The sequence below is a fragment of the Leuresthes tenuis genome, unplaced genomic scaffold, assembly GCF_036924035.1.
Source record: "Leuresthes tenuis unplaced genomic scaffold, fLeuTen1.0.hap1 SCAF_6, whole genome shotgun sequence".
Taxonomy (NCBI): Eukaryota; Metazoa; Chordata; class Actinopteri; order Atheriniformes; family Atherinopsidae; genus Leuresthes; species Leuresthes tenuis.
Window position 1 is genome coordinate 671,392 of NW_027325360.1, and position 22,367 is coordinate 693,758.

General features: G+C 51.5%; 1 protein-coding gene across 1 annotated transcript in view; it reads left to right on the top strand.

The window, feature by feature from the left end:
- tsc1a (TSC complex subunit 1a) overlaps positions 1–21,232 on the top strand; it is a 26,071-nt gene extending 4,839 nt beyond the window's left edge. Inside the window, exons 3-21 of the mRNA XM_072387108.1 lie at positions 2,221–2,324; positions 2,830–2,982; positions 3,197–3,341; positions 3,445–3,599; positions 4,293–4,366; positions 5,453–5,646; positions 5,834–5,895; positions 8,844–8,955; positions 9,030–9,212; positions 9,602–9,879; positions 9,952–10,076; positions 12,029–12,099; positions 14,918–15,084; positions 15,204–15,386; positions 17,185–17,295; positions 17,546–17,668; positions 17,749–17,936; positions 20,283–20,438; positions 20,522–21,232. Coding sequence (XP_072243209.1) covers positions 2,221–2,324; positions 2,830–2,982; positions 3,197–3,341; positions 3,445–3,599; positions 4,293–4,366; positions 5,453–5,646; positions 5,834–5,895; positions 8,844–8,955; positions 9,030–9,212; positions 9,602–9,879; positions 9,952–10,076; positions 12,029–12,099; positions 14,918–15,084; positions 15,204–15,386; positions 17,185–17,295; positions 17,546–17,668; positions 17,749–17,936; positions 20,283–20,438; positions 20,522–20,951 — 3,014 coding nt within the window. The 3' untranslated portion in view covers positions 20,952–21,232. The remainder of the gene's footprint in view (positions 1–2,220; positions 2,325–2,829; positions 2,983–3,196; positions 3,342–3,444; positions 3,600–4,292; positions 4,367–5,452; positions 5,647–5,833; positions 5,896–8,843; positions 8,956–9,029; positions 9,213–9,601; positions 9,880–9,951; positions 10,077–12,028; positions 12,100–14,917; positions 15,085–15,203; positions 15,387–17,184; positions 17,296–17,545; positions 17,669–17,748; positions 17,937–20,282; positions 20,439–20,521) is intronic.
- The last annotated feature ends 1,135 nt before the right edge of the window (positions 21,233–22,367 follow it).

Sequence of the window (22,367 nt, forward strand, 5' to 3'; positions counted from 1 at the left end):
TGTCTGTGAGTCCACCTGTCTCTCTGTCCACCTGTCTCTCTGTCCACCTGTCTCTCTGTCCACCTGTCTCTCTGTGTGTCCACCTGTCTCTGTGTCCACCTGTCTGTGAGTCCACCTGTCTCTCTGTGAGTCCACCTGTCTCTCTGTGTGTCCACCTGTCTGTGTGAGTCCACCTGTCTCTCTCTGTGAGTCCACCTGTCTCTGTGTCCACCTGTCTCTCTCTGTCCACCTGTCTCTCTCTGTGAGTCCACATGTCTCTGTGTCCACCTGTCTCTGTGAGTCCACCTGTCTCTGTGTCCACCTGTCTGTGTGAGTCCACCTGTCTCTCTCTGTCCACCTGTCTCTCTCTGTCCACCTGTCTCTCTGTGTGAGTCCACCTGTCTCTGTGTCCACCTGTCTCTCTGTGAGTCCACCTGTCTCTGTGTCCACCTGTCTCTCTGTGAGTCCACCTGTCTCTGTGTCCACCTGTCTCTGAGTCCACCTGTCTCTCTCTGTCCACCTGTCTCTCTGTGTGAGTCCACCTGTCTCTCTGTCCACCTGTCTCTCTGTTCACCTGTCTCTCTGTCCACCTGTCTGTGAGTCCACCTGTCTCTGTGTCCACCTGTCTCTGTGAGTCCACCTGTCTCTGTGTCCACCTGTCTCTGTGAGTCCACCTGTCTCTGTGTCCACCTGTCTGTGTGAGTCCACCTGTCTCTCTCTGTCCACCTGTCTCTCTGTCCACCTGTCTCTCTGTCCACCTGTCTCTCTGTCCACCTGTCTCTCTGTTCACCTGTCTCTCTGTCCACCTGTCTCTGTGTGTGTCCACCTGTCTCTCTGTGTGAGTCCACCTGTCTCTCTGTTCACCTGTCTGTGTGTCCACCTGTCTCTCTGTCCACCTTTCTGTGTGTCCACCTGTCTCCCTGTCCACCTGTCTCCCTGTCCACCTGTCTGTGAGTCCACCTGTCTCTCTGTCCACCTGTCTGTGTGTCCACCTGTCTCTCTGTGAGTCCACCTGTCTCTCTGTCCACCTGTCTCTCTCTGTCCACCTGTCTGTGTGTCCACCTGTCTCTCTGTCCACCTGTCTCTCTGTGTGTCCACCTGTCTGTGTGTCCACCTGTCTGTGTGTCCACCTGTCTCTCTGTCCACCTGTCTGTGTGTCCACCTGTCTCTGTGTCCACCTGTCTCTCTCTGTGTCCACCTGTCTCTCTCTGTGTCCACCTGTCTCTCTCTGTGTCCACCTGTCTCTCTGTGAGTCCACCTGTCTCTGTGTCCACCTGTCTGTGTGAGTCCACCTGTCTCTCTCTGTCCACCTGTCTCTCTGTGTGAGTCCACCTGTCTCTGTGTCCACCTGTCTCTGTGTCCACCTGTCTCTCTCTGTCCACCTGTCTCTCTGTGTGAGTCCACCTGTCTCTGTGTCCACCTGTCTCTCTGTGTGAGTCCACCTGTCTCTCTCTGTCCACCTGTCTCTCTGTGTGAGTCCACCTGTCTCTGTGTCCACCTGTCTGTGTGAGTCCACCTGTCTCTCTCTGTCCACCTGTCTCTCTCTGTCCACCTGTCTCTCTCTGTCCACCTGTCTCTCTCTGTCCACCTGTCTCTGTGTCCACCTGTCTCTCTCTGTGTCCACCTGTCTCTCTCTGAGTCCACCTGTCTCTCTCTGAGTCCACCTGTCTCTCTCTGAGTCCACCTGTCTCTCTCTGTCCACCTGTCTGTGTGAGTCCACCTGTCTCTGTGTCCACCTGTCTGTGTGAGTCCACCTGTCTCTCTCTGTCCACCTGTCTCTCTCTGTCCACCTGTCTCTCTCTGTCCACCTGTCTCTCTCTGTCCACCTGTCTCTCTCTGTCCACCTGTCTCTGTGTCCACCTGTCTCTCTCTGTGTCCACCTGTCTCTCTCTGAGTCCACCTGTCTCTCTCTGAGTCCACCTGTCTCTCTCTGAGTCCACCTGTCTCTCTCTGTCCACCTGTCTGTGTGAGTCCACCTGTCTCTGTGTCCACCTGTCTGTGTGAGTCCACCTGTCTCTCTCTGTCCACCTGTCTCTCTCTGTCCACCTGTCTCTCTCTGTCCACCTGTCTCTCTCTGTCCACCCGTCTCTCTCTGTCCACCCGTCTCTCTCTGTCCACCCGTCTCTCTCTGTCCACCTGTCTGTGTCCACCTGTCTCTCTGTCCACCTGTCTCTCTGTCCACCTGTCTCTCTCTGTGAGTCCACCTGTCTCTCTCTCTCTGACCTGTGGTTCTCCCGACAGACAGAGGAGGCGCCGTTCTCTCCTCTCTGGTGGATTATTACCTGGACTCCTCCTCCTCTCAGGTGGTGCTCCTCCTCTCCTCCATCAGGGAGCCTCATCACAAGGTGAGCAGCGCGTCCTCCGGCAGGTGTTCAGGTGTGCAGGTGTGCAGGTGTGCAGGTGTGCAGGTGTTCAGGTGTGCAGGTGTTCAGGTGTGCAGGTGTGCAGGTGTGCAGGTGTGCAGGTGTGCAGGTGTTCAGGTGTTCAGGTGTGCAGGTGTTCAGGTGTGCAGGTGTTCAGGTGTGCAGGTGTTCAGGTGTTCAGGTGTGCAGGTGTGCAGGTGTGCAGGTGTTCAGGTGTTCAGGTGTGCAGGTGTTCAGGTGTGCAGGTGTTCAGGTGTGCAGGTGTGCAGGTGTGCAGGTGTTCAGGTGTTCAGGTGTGCAGGTGTTCAGGTGTGCAGGTGTTCAGGTGTGCAGGTGTTCAGGTGTTCAGGTGTGCAGGTGTTCAGGTGTGCAGGTGTTCAGGTGTTCAGGTGTGCAGGTGTTCAGGTGTTCAGGTGTGCAGGTGTTTAGGTGTGCAGGTGTTCAGGTGTTCAGGTGTCTGTGGTTCTGAAACATGTCGACCCCTCAGGCCCTGCTGGAGAAGCTGAACGAGTCTCTGAGCAGACCTGGAACCAGACTGGCTGCCGTCACCCTGCTGGGTCACCTGATCAGGAAGCAGCCTCCCTGGGTTCATCACATCAGTCACTCGCCGCTGCTGCCCGCCGTTTTGCGCTGCCTGAAGGTACGAACACCTGCTCTCAGACGCCTCCTCACACGGTGGACGCTTTCTTTGCTTCTTTGAATCGCAGACTGTCAGCTGTGCTGCTGCAGGTTTCTGATGATGGCGTCCCTGATCCATGAGACACCATATCAATCCGTTATCTATGGATCAATAGATTCGATCTGTCCGTGAGACGATGAGGGCTGAGTATGTGTCACACTTCTGTGTTTTTCAGGCAGACAGCGATGTGGTGGTTCTGATCACGGGAGTCCTGGTCCTCATCACGCTGTTACCCATGATCCCTCAGGCAGGGAAGCAACACATCTACGACTTCTTCGATGTATTCGGCCGCCTGGCGTCCTGGAGCTACAAAAACCCCGGTAAGGTGCACAGCAGGTGGCGTTAACCAACATTTCTGTTGTTCTGGACCACATGATCAGTCGGTAACTTTAGTTCTGACCGGCCGCTCCTCGCCTCCCGCAGGTCATGTGCCCTTGGTTTACCTGGTCCACCTCCACGCAGGTGTGTACTCGCTGTTCCATCGTCTCTACGGGATGTTCCCCTGCAACTTCATCTCCTACCTGAGGCTGCACTACAGCATGAAGGAGAACCTCGACACCTTCCAGGAGGTGGTGAAGGTCAGTACAGACCAGTACAGGCCAGCAGAGACCAGCAGAGGCCAGTACAGACCAGTATAGGCCAGTATAGGCCAGTAGAGACCAGTATAGGCCAGTAGAGACCAGTATAGGCCAGTAGAGACCAGTATAGGCCAATAGAGACCGGTACAGACCAGTATAGGCCAGTATAGGCCAATAGAGACTGGTACAGACCAGTATAGGCCAATAGAGACTGGTACAGACATCTCTGTCCTCAGCCCTCCCTTTAGATCTTTTAAACCTAAAAAACAAACACTGAAGAAGAAGATTTAGATTTTTAACAGCACTTTATTTACAGTTGGTATAAAACAACACAGTTTACTTAATGAATCAATTTAAAAAGGATAAACATTTCAGTTCTCCACCAGCCACCTGGCCCAAAAGTTCCCCATGAGCCCACTGATGTGCAAAGACCACCTTCCCTGTGACCCGGTGGAAGGTCAGAACCAGAACCATGTGACAGGCCTGTCTGATCCAGGACTTCTTTAGAGTCAGATCTGTGACTGAGGACGGCTCTGAATTAACTGTCATGTGACCTAAAGCTGGCATGTGGTTGGCTGGTTGGACGACCATGAGCGCAGGTGTTCCTGGTACACCTGAAAAAGTCGTCCGTTAATCAGCTGCAGGACGACAGTCGGTTCTGACTCCCGTCTGTCTCCACTTTCTGTCTTTCAGCCCATGTTGGAACATGTGCGGGTTCACCCAGAACTGGTCACAGGGACTCAGGACTATGAGCTCGACCCGTCCAGGTGAGTCCAGGTAGACTCAGAACCATGAAGAACCAGAGCAGAACCATGAATTAAATGGATCTCTTCATAAGGTTTTTAAATTCTGCACAAACCAGCTGATGAGGCATCTGAGTCAGAGGTGTTGAAGCAGGGAACATCTAAAACCTGCAGGTCAGCGGGCCTCCAGGACCGGATGTATCCCTGTTTCAGGAGCTTTCTCAGCTCTTTGGTAAACACATTGGCTGAAAGAAGACACATTTTCCTGTTGTGATGGTAGAATTATGTCTGTGTTTAAGATTGTGGACACAGTGACGGGTTAAAACCTTTTTTTCTGAAGAATCTTTCTGTCCTCTGCCTGCATGAACATTCTGTCTCATTTTAAACTCAGACATCACCCAAAAAATGACATTTTAAGCTGTGATATTTCAAAGTTGGCTGAATTATTTGAAAAAGCTGCATCATTCAGTATTAGCTGAATGTCTTGTGAATCATTTAAAGTTAGAATGGTGTCTCTAGCTGAAACTACGCTGAAGTAGTTCGGTTTCAAAGGCGAGGAAGTTTTTCAAGAATTTTAAAGGTTTTACATTCATTCTAATGACGGGAAAAGTTTAATATTTTAGTGTAAAAGTTAAAAACCAAAACTTTGCATAAATCTCCAGAACGAGCTGGAAGTTTGATGCATAAATTGCTGAATCAGCTTGAAGTATGCGGAACAAGTTTAAGTCCAAAAAACGTAAGGAAAACCTAATAAGAAACGGATTCTCAGTGCTGCAATAGTGATGTGTTTAATCTTTAATGGATAACCCGTGAGGATTGAGCCACATGTTTGATATCTTTCTCTTCTGTGGGATGAGTTACGCACCAAAGCAGAATAATCAGACCAGTATAGGCCAGCAGAGACCGGTAAAGACCGGTACAGACCGGTGGCTTTGTGGGGGCACCGTGAACTATGAGTTCTTCAGAAAGCTCTGTAACCTCCTGTTTCCGTTGAAGTCCAGTTCAGAGCTGATGTAAATGATAGTGAACCCAGTATCGACCCCTGAGGAACACCTTTCTGTGGGGACAGACAGAGCAGCTTGATGCAGATCAGCACCATCTTTCTCTCAGGTGGAGGCGTTATGAAGTCCACGACATCGTGATCGAGTGCTCCCGACTGTCCCTGGATCCTCTGGAGTCTTCCTGTGAGGACGATATTTACTCCTCTTCCTCCACCTCACCCAGACCTCCGTCAGTGTCCTCCGCCCTTCCCCAGCTGGATCTCACCTCCTCGCCTCACATCACAGATCTGGCTGGAGGCTCAGGTCAGTCACAGCAAGAGGAGTCAGATACATCCAGCTGGATGGAGTTTATCAGTTAGTTTCTCTTAGAGTATTAATGATGTTCTCCTCAACTGAAATGAAAATGAATGAAACGTTTGTTGTTCTTAAAGTAAACGAATAACAGTGAGACAGGTGTAGTTTACCTGAAGGTGTTTCTGTCTGCTGACAGGAAGCTCCACCTGTCCCTCAGGGTCCAGACGTCAACTTCAGCTGAGCACCACCTGCACGCAGGTAACACCACCTGTCTGTCACACAGGTAAAACCACCTGTCTGTCTGTCTGTCACACGGGTGACACCACCTGTCTGTCTGTCACACAGGTGACACCACCTGTCTGTCTGTCACACAGGTGACACCACCTGTCTGACTGTCACACAGGTGACACCACCTGTCTGACTGTCACACAGGTGACACCACCTGTCTGTCTGTCACACAGGTGACACCACCTGTCTGTCTGTCACACAGGTGACACCACCTGTCTGACTGTCACACAGGTGACACCACCTGTCTGTCTGTCACACAGGTGACACCACCTGTCTGTCTGTCACACGGGTGACACCACCTGTCTGTCTGTCACACGGGTGACACCACCTGTCTGTCTGTCACACGGGTGACACCACCTGTCTGTCTGTCACACAGGTAAAACCACCTGTCTGTCTGTCTGTCACACGGGTGACACCACCTGTCTGTCTGTCACACAGGTGACACCACCTGTCTGTCTGTCACACAGGTAACACCACCTGTCTGACTGTCACGCAGGTGACACCACCTGTCTGTCTGTCACACAGGTGACACCACCTGTCTGTCTGTCACACAGGTAAAACCACCTGTCTGTCTGTCTGTCACACGGGTGACACCACCTGTCTGTCTGTCACACAGGTGACACCACCTGTCTGTCTGTCACACAGGTGACACCACCTGTCTGTCTGTCACACAGGTAAAACCACCTGTCTGTCTGTCTGTCACACGGGTGACACCACCTGTCTGTCTGTCACACGGGTGACACCACCTGTCTGTCTGTCACACGGGTGACACCACCTGTCTGTCACACAGGTGACACCACCTGTCTGTCTGTCACACGGGTGACACCACCTGTCTGTCTGTCACACGGGTGACACCACCTGTCTGTCTGTCACACGGGTAACACCACCTGTCTGTCTGTCACACAGGTGACACCACCTGTCTGTCTGTCACACGGGTGACACCACCTGTCTGTCTGTCACACAGGTGACACCACCTGTCTGTCTGTCACACAGGTGACACCACCTGTCTGTCTGTCACACAGGTGACACCACCTGTCTGTCACACAGGTGACACCACCTGTCTGTCTGTCACACGGGTGACACCACCTGTCTGTCTGTCACACGGGTGACACCACCTGTCTGTCTGTCACACAGGTGACACCACCTGTCTGACTGTCACACAGGTGACACCACCTGTCTGTCTGTCACACAGGTGACACCACCTGTCTGTCTGTCACACAGGTGACACCACCTGTCTGACTGTCACACAGGTGACACCACCTGTCTGTCTGTCACACAGGTGACACCACCTGTCTGTCTGTCACACAGGTGACACCACCTGTCTGTCTGTCACACGGGTGACACCACCTGTCTGTCTGTCACACGGGTGACACCACCTGTCTGTCTGTCACACGGGTGACACCACCTGTCTGTCTGTCACACAGGTAAAACCACCTGTCTGTCTGTCTGTCACACGGGTGACACCACCTGTCTGTCTGTCACACGGGTGACACCACCTGTCTGTCTGTCACACGGGTGACACCACCTGTCTGTCTGTCACACAGGTGACACCACCTGTCTGTCTGTCTGTCACACGGGTGACACCACCTGTCTGTCTGTCACACGGGTGACACCACCTGTCTGTCTGTCACACGGGTGACACCACCTGTCTGTCTGTCACACAGGTGACACCACCTGTCTGTCTGTCACACAGGTGACACCACCTGTCTGTCACACGGGTGACACCACCTGTCTGTCTGTCACACGGGTGACACCACCTGTCTGTCTGTCACACGGGTGACACCACCTGTCTGTCTGTCACACGGGTGACACCACCTGTCTGTCTGTCACACGGGTGACACCACCTGTCTGTCTGTCACACGGGTGACACCACCTGTCTGTCTGTCACACAGGTGACACCACCTGTCTGTCTGTCACACGGGTGACACCACCTGTCTGTCTGTCACACAAGTGACACCACCTGTCTGTCTGTCACACAGGTGACACCACCTGTCTGACTGTCACGCAGGTGACACCACCTGTCTGTCTGTCACACAGGTGACACCACCTGTCTGTCTGTCACACAGGTAAAACCACCTGTCTGTCTGTCTGTCACACGGGTGACACCACCTGTCTGTCTGTCACACAGGTGACACCACCTGTCTGTCTGTCACACAGGTGACACCACCTGTCTGTCTGTCACACAGGTAAAACCACCTGTCTGTCTGTCTGTCACACGGGTGACACCACCTGTCTGTCTGTCACACGGGTGACACCACCTGTCTGTCTGTCACACAGGTGACACCACCTGTCTGTCTGTCACACAGGTGACACCACCTGTCTGTCTGTCACACAGGTGACACCACCTGTCTGTCACACAGGTGACACCACCTGTCTGTCACACGGGTGACACCACCTGTCTGTCTGTCACACGGGTGACACCACCTGTCTGTCTGTCACACGGGTGACACCACCTGTCTGTCTGTCACACGGGTGACACCACCTGTCTGTCTGTCACACGGGTGACACCACCTGTCTGTCTGTCACACGGGTGACACCACCTGTCTGTCTGTCACACAGGTGACACCACCTGTCTGTCTGTCACACGGGTGACACCACCTGTCTGTCTGTCACACGGGTAACACCACCTGTCTGTCACACAGGTGACACCACCTGTCTGTCACACAGGTGACACCACCTGTCTGTCTGTCACACGGGTGACACCACCTGTCTGTCTGTCACACAGGTGACACCACCTGTCTGTCACACAGGTGACACCACCTGTCTGTCTGTCACACGGGTGACACCACCTGTCTGTCTGTCACACAGGTGACACCACCTGTCTGTCACACAGGTAGCACCACCTGTCTGTCTGTCACACAGGTAACACCACCTGTCTGTAGTTCTTCCTCCACCCAACCAGCTGTCTCTGTGTGCAGGTTGATGATGTCACATGGAGCCCCTCCTCCCAGTGCGGGATGTCAACGCCCCCTCCTGAACTTGCTGATAAAGACCCCGCCCCCCTGCTGAGCAGGTGTACCTCCATCTCAGGTGAGGCGACTTCAGTGCTCAGGTGTGTTTGTGGATCCTTGCCATCATCAGTGTAACATCTTGTGTGTCTGCAGGTGGGCAGAGTCCCACGCCAGCCTCCGTCCCTGTAGCTCCGCCCACTGAGGACAGTCAGGTGAGGTCGGGTCCACAGGTGAATGATCACATCGCGCCTCTTCACCTGGAGGTGTCTCCCTGTCGCTCCTCACAGGTGACGCAGCCAATCACAGCTCAGGAGAGGGTCATCAACAGTGGAGCAGGTGAGCAGGTCAGCTGACTGACCTCGGTGATGTCACAGCGTTCAGCTGACTGACCTCTGTGATGTCACAGCGTTCAGCTGACTGACCTCGGTGACGTCACAGCGTTCAGCTGACTGACCTCGTGATGTCACCGCGTTCAGCTGACTGACCTCGGTGACGTCACAGCGTTCAGCTGACTGACCTCGGTGACGTCACAGCGTTCAGCTGACTGACCTCGTGATGTCACAGCGTTCAGCTGACTGACCTCGTGACGTCACCGCGTTCAGCTGACTGACCTCGGTGATGTCACAGCGTTCAGCTGACTGACCTCGGTGACGTCGCAGCGTTCAGCTGACTGACCTCGGTGATGTCACAGCGTTCAGCTGGTCACTGTTTTCTGTTGTCTGCAGATGTTAAACCGGAGGAGGCCCCGCCTCCGCCCCCCACCTCTTCTCTGCCGCCCCTCCTCACCTCCACCCCCAGTCGTGATGATTCATCTTCTCCGACCTGCTCCATGTTTCCCTTCTCCACCCCCCCTCACCCGCCCTCCCACAGACCTGATGGAGGCTCCACCCCCCCTCACCCGCCCTCCCACAGACCTGATGGAGGCCCCGCCCCTCCGTACGAGCCCCTGTTCGAACTCGCTCTGCCCCGCGCCGCCACCCTGTTCATTGGGAAGAAGACTCAGGTAAGCGGGCTGAGCTGGGGGAGGGGCTTAAACTGCAGGTCAGACGGGTCACCGGCTGCTTCTGTCCTGCAGGAGGCGCTGCAGAGAGCGGCGGGAGAGGAGGAGGCGGAGGACGAGCAGGCCTGCGTCTCTCCTCTGAAGGCTTTGGACCAGATGATCGTCCACGGACACGACGCCCACGAGTGCCTCAGCGGGAGGTGAGACCGCAGGAACCGCCGCCCTGCGGGGGGGCTGAACGCAGGGAAACCCCTCGGCTTTTAGGATGAGTCCCTCAATTATTATGATTCCATCGATTAGCAACCGGATAAGAAATGTTTGCAATGAAAACTATTTACCAGAGAGAAGGAGACCAAACAGGGCTTCTTCTAGGCTTCTTCTAGGCTTCTTCTAGGCTTCTTCTAGGCTTCTTCTAGGCTTCTTCTAGGCTTCTTCTAGGCTTCTTTTAGGCTTCTTTTAGGCTTCTTTTAGGCTTCTTTTAGGCTTCTTCTAGGCTTCTTTTAGGCTTCATCTAGGCTTCATCTAGGCTTCATCTAGGCTTCTTTTAGGCTTCTTTTAGGCTTCTTTTAGGCTTCTTTTAGGCTTCTTTTAGGCTTCTTCTAGGCTTCTTTTAGGCTTCATCTAGGCTTCATCTAGGCTTCTTTTAGGCTTCTTTTAGGCTTCTTTTAGGCTTCTTTTAGGCTTCTTTTAAGCTTCTTTTAGGCTTCTTTTAGGCTTCTTCTAGGCTTCTTCTAGGCTTCTTCTAGGCTTCTTCTAGGCTTCTTCTAGGCTTCTTCTAGGCTTCTTTTAGGCTTCTTTTAGGCTTCTTTTAGGCTTCTTTTAGGCTTCTTTTAGGCTTCTTCTAGGCTTCTTTTAGGCTTCTTTTAGGCTTCTTCTAGGCTTCTTCTAGGCTTCTTCTAGGCTTCTTTTAGGCTTCTTCTAGGCTTCTTCTAGGCTTCTTCTAGGCTTCTTCTAGGCTTCTTTTAGGCTTCTTTTAGGCTTCTTCTAGGCTTCTTCTAGGCTTCTTCTAGGCTTCTTCTAGGCTTCTTCTAGGCTTCTTCTAGGCTTCTTCTAGGCTTCTTTTAAGCTTCTTTTAGGCTTCTTCTAGGCTTCTTCTAGGCTTCTTCTAGGCTTCTTCTAGGCTTCTTTTAGGCTTCTTTTAGGCTTCTTTTAGGCTTCTTCTAGGCTTCTTCTAGGCTTCTTCTAGGCTTCTTCTAGGCTTCTTCTAGGCTTCTTCTAGGCTTCTTTTAAGCTTCTTCTAGGCTTCTTCTAGGCTTCTTCTAGGCTTCTTCTAGGCTTCTTTTAAGCTTCTTTTAGGCTTCTTCTAGGCTTCTTCTAGGCTTCTTTTAGGCTTCTTCTAGGCTTCTTCTAGGCTTCTTCTAGGCTTCTTCTAGGCTTCTTCTAGGCTTCTTCTAGGCTTCTTCTAGGCTTCTTCTAGGCTTCTTTTAGGCTTCTTCTAGGCTTCTTCTAGGCTTCTTCTAGGCTTCTTCTAGGCTTCTTTTAGGCTTCTTCTAGGCTTCTTCTAGGCTTCTTCTAGGCTTCTTCTAGGCTTCTTCTAGGCTTCTTCTAGGCTTCTTCTAGGCTTCTTCTAGGCTTCTTCTAGGCTTCTTTTAGGCTTCTTTTAGGCTTCTTTTAGGCTTCTTTTAGGCTTCTTCTAGGCTTCTTTTAGGCTTCTTTTAGGCTTCATCTAGGCTTCTTCTAGGCTTCTTCTAGGCAGGCTTTCCTTCAAAGTGTTTCCAGTCCTGGTTCGGATCCAGAGCCTAACGTAGAACCAGCTACAGTAGCAGCAACTCCTTGCTGGGCCAGACCAACTAGTCTTTTGTGACCTTCATGTTTAGAATCCAGAACCAGAGCAGCGGCGGGACTGTCTGATCCAAGAGATTTAAAATAAGGACTGAACTTGAACTCGGAGGTGAAGTGGAGGATGAGCTCAGAGCAGCACACTTCAGCTCAACGTATAAACAGCATTTCTGAACTTCTTCTGGGTTTTTGACAGGATTTTAACGACCTTTCATCAGTCCAGAGTATCTCTGACTCAGCACTTTTAGCCCAAACGGAGTTTTTATAACATTATGGAACACAGACACTGAGTTCCTGTCCATGTGCCTCTCGGGTCGCCGTCAGCGGCGGCGGGAGGAACGTCGGCTAACATCGTCTCTGTGCTGCTCCACAGGTTTTCTGCAGGAAATAAGTTGGTGGATCGGAGTCACTTTGGAGGTAAACAGCAGAGCATGAGAAGCAAAGGTACCTGAAACTAACGCACTGATGACCCTGACATGAAACCCAACCTTAGCTCTACTTTAGTCCAGATTGGCCCAGTTCTGGTAGATTAGAGTGTGTAAAAGGTCCTTTGGTCCAACCCTGTTTGGCTCCCTGGTTCTGAATGTGCTCCAGAACCATTTTCCTCCCGCTGTGAAGCCACCAGATGGCAGTATGACATAAATTCATGGATTAATATGTTCTTAAGAAGACTTTGGACCCTAACACGCCTGTTTGACTGAACTGCTGCATTTAACAGTTCAACGGTCCTGATCAGCCTCATTTCTTTACTCATTTCCATAAAAACAGGAAGCAGCTGCAGAGATTCACTAAAACACGTTCAAACATGAACATAAACCCAGAATCTGAGGCAGAAACAGAGTTTGTTCAGTTCTCAGCAGCTTTAAAGTGAATCTCTGAGCTGTAAACCTTTAAAGGCTTCAGAAAGCTGCAGAACTATTGATCAGGACACTTTAAAGGTTTCAGAAAGCTGCAGAACTATTGATCAGGACACTTTAAAGGTTACAGAAAGCTGCAGAACTGTTGATCAGGACACTTTAAAGGTTTCAGAAAGCTGCAGAACTGTTGATCAGGACACTTTAAAGGTTACAGAAAGCTGCAGAACTGTTGATCAGGACACTTTAAAGGTTACAGAAAGCTGCAGAACTATTGATCAGGACACTTTAAAGGTTTCAGAAAGCTGCAGAACTGTTGATCAGGACACTTTAAAGGTTACAGAAAGCTGCAGAACTATTGATCAGGACACTTTAAAGGTTACAGAAAGCTGCAGAACTGTTGATCAGGACACTTTAAAGGTTACAGAAAGCTGCAGAACTGTTGATCAGGACACTTTAAAGGGTTCAGAAAGCTGCAGAACTATTGATCAGGACACTTTAAAGGTTTCAGAAAGCTGCAGAACTGTTGATCAGGACACTTTAAAGGTTTCAGAAAGCTGCAGAACTGTTGATCAGGACACTTTAAAGGTTTCAGAAAGCTGCAGAACTATTGATCAGGACACTTTAAAGGGTTCAGAAAGCTGCAGAACTGTTGATCAGGACACTTTAAAGGTTTCAGAAAGCTGCAGAACTATTGATCAGGACACTTTAAAGGTTTCAGAAAGCTGCAGAACTGTTGATCAGGACACTTTAAAGGTTACAGAAAGCTGCAGAACTGTTGATCAGGACACTTTAAAGGTTTCAGAAAGCTGCAGAACTATTGATCAGGACACTTTAAAGGTTACAGAAAGCTGCAGAACTATTGATCAGGACACTTTAAAGGTTACAGAAAGCTGCAGAACTGTTGATCAGGACACTTTAAAGGTTTCAGAAAGCTGCAGAACTGTTGATCAGGACACTTTAAAGGTTTCAGAAAGCTGCAGAACTATTGATCAGGACACTTTAAAGGGTTCAGAAAGCTGCAGAACTGTTGATCAGGACACTTTAAAGGTTTCAGAAAGCTGCAGAACTATTGATCAGGACACTTTAAAGGTTACAGAAAGCTGCAGAACTGTTGATCAGGACACTTTAAAGGTTTCAGAAAGCTGCAGAACTGTTGATCAGGACACTTTAAAGGTTACAGAAAGCTGCAGAACTGTTGATCAGGACACTTTAAAGGTTTCAGAAAGCTGCAGAACTGTTGATCAGGACACTTTAAAGGTTTCAGAAAGCTGCAGAACTGTTGATCAGGACACTTTAAAGGTTTCAGAAAGCTGCAGAACTATTGATCAGGACACTTTAAAGGTTACAGAAAGCTGCAGAACTGTTGATCAGGACACTTTAAAGGTTTCAGAAAGCTGCAGAACTATTGATCAGGACACTTTAAAGGTTTCAGAAAGCTGCAGAACTATTGATCAGGACACTTTAAAGGTTTCAGAAAGCTGCAGAACTATTGATCAGGACACTTTAAAGGTTTCAGAAAGCTGCAGAACTATTGATCAGGACACTTTAAAGGTTTCAGAAAGCTGCAGAACTATTGATCAGGACACTTTAAAGGTTTCAGAAAGCTGCAGAACTATTGATCAGGACACTTTAAAGGTTTCAGAAAGCTGCAGAACTGTTGATCAGGACACTTTAAAGGTTACAGAAAGCTGCAGAACTGTTGATCAGGACACTTTAAAGGTTACAGAAAGCTGCAGAACTGTTGATCAGGACACTTTAAAGGTTACAGAAAGCTGCAGAACTATTGATCAGGACACTTTAAAGGTTACAGAAAGCTGCAGAACTATTGATCAGGACACTTTAAAGGTTACAGAAAGCTGCAGAACTGTTGATCAGGACACTTTAAAGGTTACAGAAAGCTGCAGAACTATTGATCAGGACACTTTAAAGGTTACAGAAAGCTGTAGAACTATTGATCAGGACACTTTAAAGGTTACAGAAAGCTGCAGAACTGTTGATCAGGACACTTTAAAGGTTTCAGAAAGCTGTAGAACTATTGATCAGGACACTTTAAAGGTTACAGAAAGCTGCAGAACTGTTGATCAGGACACTTTAAAGGTTTCAGAAAGCTGCAGAACTATTGATCAGGACACTTTAAAGGTTTCAGAAAGCTGCAGAACTGTTGATCAGGACACTTTAAAGGAATGAGGCTGATCAGGACTCTGGGTCACGGATGGAGTTTTCCTAATTGGTTAAACTAACCAGTGTAACTAACTCTTTGTCCTGCATTAACAGGTCATGAATGCAGTTAGATGTGGCTGTTTTAAAGCTGAAAGACATTTAATGAAGGAAATTGATCAGATATAGATGGAGCTGCAGGACGGATCAGTGCACGTCTTTCAGTTGTATCTTTGTGTGTGCGTCAGGCTCCGCCCAGGGGGAGGAGCTTCAGTCTCTGAGGAGTCAGCTGCTGCTGGTTCACAGTCAGCTTGAGTACGAGCGCTTTAAGCGGCAGCAGCACGCCATCAGAAACCGCCGCCTGCTGCGCCGAGTCATCAACACCACTGTGCTGGAGGAGCACAATGTTGCCATGGTAACATTCAGATCTATGTCCTAGAAATGATGGCTCCGCCCACTTTTCTTTTCTTTTCCACGGTTACTTTTCTTTGCTTTGTTAATGTTGTGTCGGCTGCTTCCCCCCCGCCGTGGCAGAAGGCGCAGCTGGGCGTTCAGGACGAGGAGATTCGCTGTCTGAGGGCGAGTCTGAAAGAAGAACAAAGACGATTCGCTGAACTGCAGCTGGACACCCGGACTCAGACCGACCGGCTGCACGCACACGTCCGACAGCTGCTGCTGCAGCAGGAGGAGGAGCAGAGGGTCAGCCAGAGGCTGCAGGTGCAGCACGTGCACGCTCACATGCACACACACACACACACGTCTGACAGCTGCTGCTGCAGCAGGAGGAGGAGCAGAGGGTCAGCCAGAGGCTGCAGGTGCAGCACGTGCACGCTCACACGCACACACACACACACACACACACACGTCCGACAGCTGCTGCTGCAGCAGGAGGAGGAGCAGAGGGTCAGCCAGAGGCTGCAGGTGCAGCACGTGCACGCTCACATGCACACACACACACACACGTCCGACAGCTGCTGCTGCAGCAGGAGGAGGAGCAGAGGGTCAGCCAGAGGCTGCAGGTGCAGCACGTGCACGCTCACACGCACACACACACACACACGTCCGACAGCTGCTGCTGCAGCAGGAGGAGGAGCAGAGGGTCAGCCAGAGGCTGCAGGTGCAGCACGTGCACGCTCACACGCACACACACACACACACGTCCGACAGCTGCTGCTGCAGCAGGAGGAGGAGCAGAGGGTCAGCCAGAGGCTGCAGGTGCAGCACGTGCACGCTCACACGCACACACACACACACACACACACGTCCGACAGCTGCTGCTGCAGCAGGAGGAGGAGCAGAGGGTCAGCCAGAGGCTGCAGGTGCAGCACGTGCACGCTCACATGCACACACACACACGTCCGACAGCTGCTGCTGCAGCAGGAGGAGGAGCAGAGGGTCAGCCAGAGGCTGCAGGTGCAGCACGTGCACGCTCACACGCACACACACACACACACACACGTCCGACAGCTGCTGCTGCAGCAGGAGGAGGAGCAGAGGGTCAGCCAGAGGCTGCAGGTGCAGCACGTGCACGCTCACACGCACACACACACACACACACACGTCCGACAGCTGCTGCTGCAGCAGGAGGAGGAGCAGAGGGTCAGCCAGAGGCTGCAGGTGCAGCACGTGCACGCTCACACGCACACACACACACACACACACACACGTCCGACAGCTGCTGCTGCAGCAGGAGGAGGAGCAGAGGGTCAGCCAGAGGCTGCAGGTGCAGCACGTGCACGCTCACATGCACACACACGCACACACACACGTCCGACAGCTGCTGCTGCAGCAGGAGGAGGAGCAGAGGGTCAGCCAGAGGCTGCAGGTGCAGCACGTGCACGCTCACACGCACACACACACACACACACACACACGTCCGACAGCTGCTGCTGCAGCAGGAGGAGGAGCAGAGGGTCAGCCAGAGGCTGCAGGTGCAGCACGTGCACGCTCACATGCACACACACACACACGTCCGACAGCTGCTGCTGCAGCAGGAGGAGGAGCAGAGGGTCAGCCAGAGGCTGCAGGTGCAGCACGTGCACGCTCACACGCACACACACACACACACGTCCGACAGCTGCTGCTGCAGCAGGAGGAGGAGCAGAGGGTCAGCCAGAGGCTGCAGGTGCAGCACGTGCACGCTCACACGCACACACACGCACACACACACGTCCGACAGCTGCTGCTGCAGCAGGAGGAGGAGCAGAGGGTCAGCCAGAGGCTGCAGGTGCAGCACGTGCACGCTCACACGCACACACACACACACACGTCCGACAGCTGCTGCTGCAGCAGGAGGAGGAGCAGAGGGTCAGCCAGAGGCTGCAGGTGCAGCACGTGCACGCTCACATGCACACACACACACACACGTCCGACAGCTGCTGCTGCAGCAGGAGGAGGAGCAGAGGGTCAGCCAGAGGCTGCAGGTGCAGCACGTGCACGCTCACATGCACACACACACACGTAATGTTGAACTTTGACCTTTGACTCGGTGCTGTGCTGTGATTGGTTGTCTCAGAGTGAGCTTCAGGAGGGTCAGAGCAGGCTGAGGCATCTGGAGGCGGAGCTTCAGAAAGCCAATAACAAAGCTTACAATGCTGAACACCAGCTGACGCAGCTGTCACTCAAGGTAAGAGCAGTTTGGCTGATTTAGTGGTGACTTTCATTAAATTTGTGTTAATCTGACGCTGTGATCGGCTCCTGGTCTGAAACTCCTGAATGTTTCCATGAAAGTAATCTGATTACTATGAGTTCAGTTGTTGTGTCTCAGATTGTTCTGGTTTGTCCTGATGAAACTTTTTGGAAACTGTACACAGTAGAGATGTTGATGAGGTTTTCACTCTGAGATGACGCCGGTTCTGGTCCGGTTCTGTTTGCAGCTGTGCAGCAGCGAGCAGCTGCAGCAGCAGATCTTCCTCCTGAACCAGCGGCTCGTCCTGCTGAGAGAAGCCAACAGAGCTCTGAGCGAGCGGCTGGAGGCGGGAGGCCAGCACAGCTGGACCGTAAGAGCACAAACACACCAGAACCGGGCCTCTGGGTCCATGCAGACGCTGCTTTACAGACTGAACCCTGTGCTGCTCAGGAGGAGTCCATGCTGCAGTGCACTGTGGGTAAGGAGTTCCAGAGGCTGAAGGACAGCGACGTCCAGCAGAGGCAGAGGCTGGAGGCGGCCAATCACAGGATAGCAGAGCTGGAGAACCAGCTGGCCAAGAAGGAGCAGCTGGTTCTGGACCAGAAGAAGCTTCTGGAGGACACCAAGAACCAGAGCAGGTCAGAGTTTCCAAGGTTAACATCTGGAGCTGTCAGAGTTTCTAAGGTTAACATCTGGAGCTGTCAGAGCAGGTCAGAGTTTCCAAGGTTAACATCTGGAGCTGCCAGAGTTCCAAGGTTAACATCTGGAGCTGCCAGAGTTCCAAGGTTAACATCTGGAGCTGTCAGAGCAGGTCAGAGTTTCTAAGGTTAACATCTGGAGCTGCCAGAGCAGGTCAGAGTTTCCAAGGTTAACATCTGGAGCTGTCAGAGTTCCAAGGTTAACATCTGGAGCTGTCAGAGTTTCTAAGGTTAACATCTGGAGCTGTCAAAGTTTCCAAGGTTAACATCTGGAGCTGTCAGAGTTTCTATGGTTAACATCTGGAGCTGTCAGAGTTTCCAAGGTTAACATCTGGAGCTGTCAGAGTTTCCAAGGTTAACATCTGGAGCTGTCAGAGTTTCCAAGGTTAACATCTGGAGCTGCCAGAGTTTCCAAGGTTAACATCTGGAGCTGTCAGAGTTTCCAAGGTTAACATCTGGAGCTGTCAGAGTTTCCAAGGTTAACATCTGGAGCTGCCAGAGTTTCCAAGGTTAACATCTGGAGCTGTCAGAGCAGGTCAGAGTTTCCAAGGTTAACATCTGGAGCTGCCAGAGTTTCCAAGGTTAACATCTGGAGCTGTCAGAGTTTCCAAGGTTAACATCTGGAGCTGCCAGAGTTTCCAAGGTTAACATCTGGAGCTGCCAGAGTTTCCAAGGTTAACATCTGGAGCTGTCAGAGTTTCCAAGGTTAACATCTGGAGCTGCCAGAGTTTCCAAGGTTAACATCTGGAGCTGTCAGAGTTTCCAAGGTTAACATCTGGAGCTGCCAGAGTTTCCAAGGTTAACATCTGGAGCTGCCAGAGTTTCCAAGGTTAACATCTGGAGCTGTCAGAGTTTCCAAGGTTAACATCTGGAGCTGTCAGAGTTTCCAAGGTTAACATCTGGAGCTGTCAGAGTTTCCAAGGTTAACATCTGGAGCTGCCAGAGTTTCCAAGGTTAACATCTGGAGCTGCCAGAGTTTCCAAGGTTAACATCTGGAGCTGCCAGAGTTTCCAAGGTTAACATCTGGAGCTGCCAGAGTTTCCAAGGTTAACATCTGGAGCTGCCAGAGTTTCCAAGGTTAACATCTGGAGCTGCCAGAGTTTCCAAGGTTAACATCTGGAGCTGCCAGAGTTTCCAAGGTTAACATCTGGAGCTGCCAGAGTTTCTAAGGTTAACATCTGGAGCTGTCAGAGTTTCCAAGGTTAACATCTGGAGCTGCCAGAGTTTCCAAGGTTAACATCTGGAGCTGTCAGAGTTTCCAAGGTTAACATCTGGAGCTGTCAGAGTTTCCAAGGTTAACATCTGGAGCTGTCAGAGCAGGTCAGAGTTTCTAAGGTTAACATCTGGAGCTGTCAGAGTTTCTAAGGTTAACATCTGGAGCTGCCAGAGTTTCTAAGGTTAACATCTGGAGCTGTCAGAGCAGGTCAGAGTTTCTAAGGTTAACATCTGGAGCTGTCAGAGTTTCTAAGGTTAACATCTGGAGCTGCCAGAGTTTCTAAGGTTAACATCTGGAGCTGTCAGAGCAGGTCAGAGTTTCCAAGGTTAACATCTGGAGCTGTCAGAGCAGGTCAGAGTTTCTAAGGTTAACATCTGGAGCTGTCAGAGTTTCTAAGGTTAACATCTGGAGCTGCCAGAGTTCCAAGGTTAACATCTGGAGCTGTCAGAGCAGGTCAGAGTTTCCAAGGTTAACATCTGGAGCTGTCAGAGTTTCTAAGGTTAACATCTGGAGCTGCCAGAGTTTCCAAGGTTAACATCTGGAGCTGCCAGAGTTTCTAAGGTTAACATCTGGAGCTGTCAGAGCAGGTCAGAGTTTCCAAGGTTAACATCTGGAGCTGTCAGAGTTTCCAAGGTTAACATCTGGAGCTGTCAGAGTTTCCAAGGTTAACATCTGGAGCTGTCAGAGTTCCAAGGTTAACATCTGGAGCTGCCAGAGTTCCAAGGTTAACATCTGGAGCTGTCAGAGTTCCAAGGTTAACATCTGGAGCTGTCAGAGTTCCAAGGTTAACATCTGGAGCTGCCAGAGTTCCAAGGTTAACATCTGGAGCTGTCAGAGTTTCTAAGGTTAACATCTGGAGCTGTCAGAGTTTCTAAGGTTAACATCTGGAGCTGCCAGAGTTTCTAAGGTTAACATCTGGAGCTTTCACTCTCAGTTTGTTGGACCTCGAGCTGTAAGTGATCCTGGATGTGAGTCCAGGTGTGAACAGAACCCTGCAGGACGCCGCGGTGTGTTCAGGCTCCCGCAGCGGCGGCGTACACCTCAGCGTTTCTCCTCTCTGTGCGTTTCAGGGCGGAGCTGTCGGCCTCGGACGGGCGCTGCGGCGCCCTGAGGGCCGTGACCCAGACGCTGCAGACGGAGATGCTCCACCTGTACAGCCAGGTGCAGCTGGACGCGCACGCAGCCGGAGACACGCACACACGCAGCCCGCCTCAGGACGTCAGCAGGTAAAGCCGCCGGTTCCGACCCGTTTTCTGTGAACAAAACCGCGTTATTTACTGAGGGCTGTGATGTCATCGCTCCTCCTCAGGTCCTGCAGCGACAGCCTCCGCCCCGCCTCTTCTTCTGCTGTCGGCATCATAAACGGCGCCGTGGAGACCCTCTCCTCCTCCCCCCTGCACCTCCCCGCCTGCTCCTCCTCCCCCATCGAGTCGCCCCTGGCGACCGGGTCCTTCCTGGAGCAGCGGGCACGGGAGCTGTTTGGGCCGGCCAATCAGAGCCAGGAGGAGGAGGAGGAGGATAAGGAGGAGGAGGAGGCCCAGCTGGAGAGCCCTCCTCTGGGTCAGGAGGCGGAGGAGGCCTCCCTCCTCGCTGGGAGTCCACAGGTGGAGCCTGTGGGCCGGGACGCCGCTCCCGGGGACGCCGCTCCCGGCGCCACCGCAGACCTGACGCTCGCTGTCCGGCAGCGGAGGCACGAGCTCAGCATCATGGACTACGACGAGTCGCTGCCCGAGTTCTGACGGCGCAGAGGTGGAGGCGGGTGGAGGGAAGATGCTGAGTTTTATGTTTTAAGTTACATTTGACCAATCAGATGAGTTCTGAATGTAAACACTAACGGGTTGCCAGGTTCTGCTGGTCATGTAAAGTCCACCGGTTCTGAAGCTGAATGTGTGGGGGGGCACCGTCATCACATGAATTTAAACTTTTTATTTCAGACAGTTTGATGGAATTCTTCAATGTGAAGTTTTATTTCTGAAAAATGTCCAAAACTTAAATAAACTGAACATTGAGCTGATTAAACCAAAGAGTTCTGTCTGTCTGTCTGCAGCTGTCTGTCTGCAGCAGCAGCTGTCTGTCTGTCTGCAGCTGTCTGTCTGCAGCAGCAGCTGTCTGTCTGTCTGCAGCTGTCTGTCTGCAGCAGCTGTCTGTCTGTCTGCACCAGCAGCTGTCTGTCTGTCTGCAGCTGTCTGTCTGTCTGCACCAGCAGCTGTCTGTCTGTCTGCAGCTGTCTGTCTGCACCAGCTGTCTGTCTGCAGCTGTCTGTCTGTCTGTCTGTCTGCAGCAGCTGTCTGTCTGCGGCTGTCTGTCTGTCTGCAGCAGCAGCTGTCTGTCTGTCTGCAGCTGTCTGTCTGTCTGCAGCAGCAGCTGTCTGTCTGTCTGCACCAGCTGTCTGTCTGTCTGTCTGCAGCTGTCTGTCTGTCTGCAGCAGCAGCTGTCTGTCTGTCTGTCTGCAGCTGTCTGTCTGTCTGCAGCAGCAGCTGTCTGTCTGTCTGCACCAGCTGTCTGTCTGCAGCAGCAGCTGTCTGTCTGTCTGAGCCTTACTGTCCATTTTATTTTATATATCATTAAACTTATTATAGATTTAGCCAAATGGCATATCCACAAATGTTGATACAGAGATAAAAAACTGTTCTTTCTGCCTTTGGTGATGAGGTCAAACAACATTAAAAGTATCAGACACTTCCTGAAGGCCAGGAAGACTCTTTAATGTATTTGTGTGAATACTGCCCCCTGGCGGTTATCATCAGTTTTCCCTGCACTGTCCTGCACTGAATTCTTTAATAAAGATTTATAAAAAAACAAACTGTTACGTTTGCCAGCCGTTGCTAGGTAACAGTGCAGATTCCCGCCCGCTGGTGACGTGTTCCTTAGCAACGCGTCCTAGAAACCGGCCGTTCGGACAGATTCCAGCTGGTTTTATTTTAACCTTTAATTCCTGAAACACGTGACGTTTGCTCGTGCTTCCCGCGTCTGAAGAATCAACAAAACAACTGAAAGGTGAGTTATGATGTTTTCTACTCCAGTCGGTTCGGTTCGGTTCGGCAGGGAAACGACCCGTCCCCCGTTTCGCGGTTCAGGTGAACTCTTCCTCTTTAAGGGGCTCAGAACCTGCTGAGCTCAGACCAGAACCTGCTGAGCTCAGACCAGAACCTGCT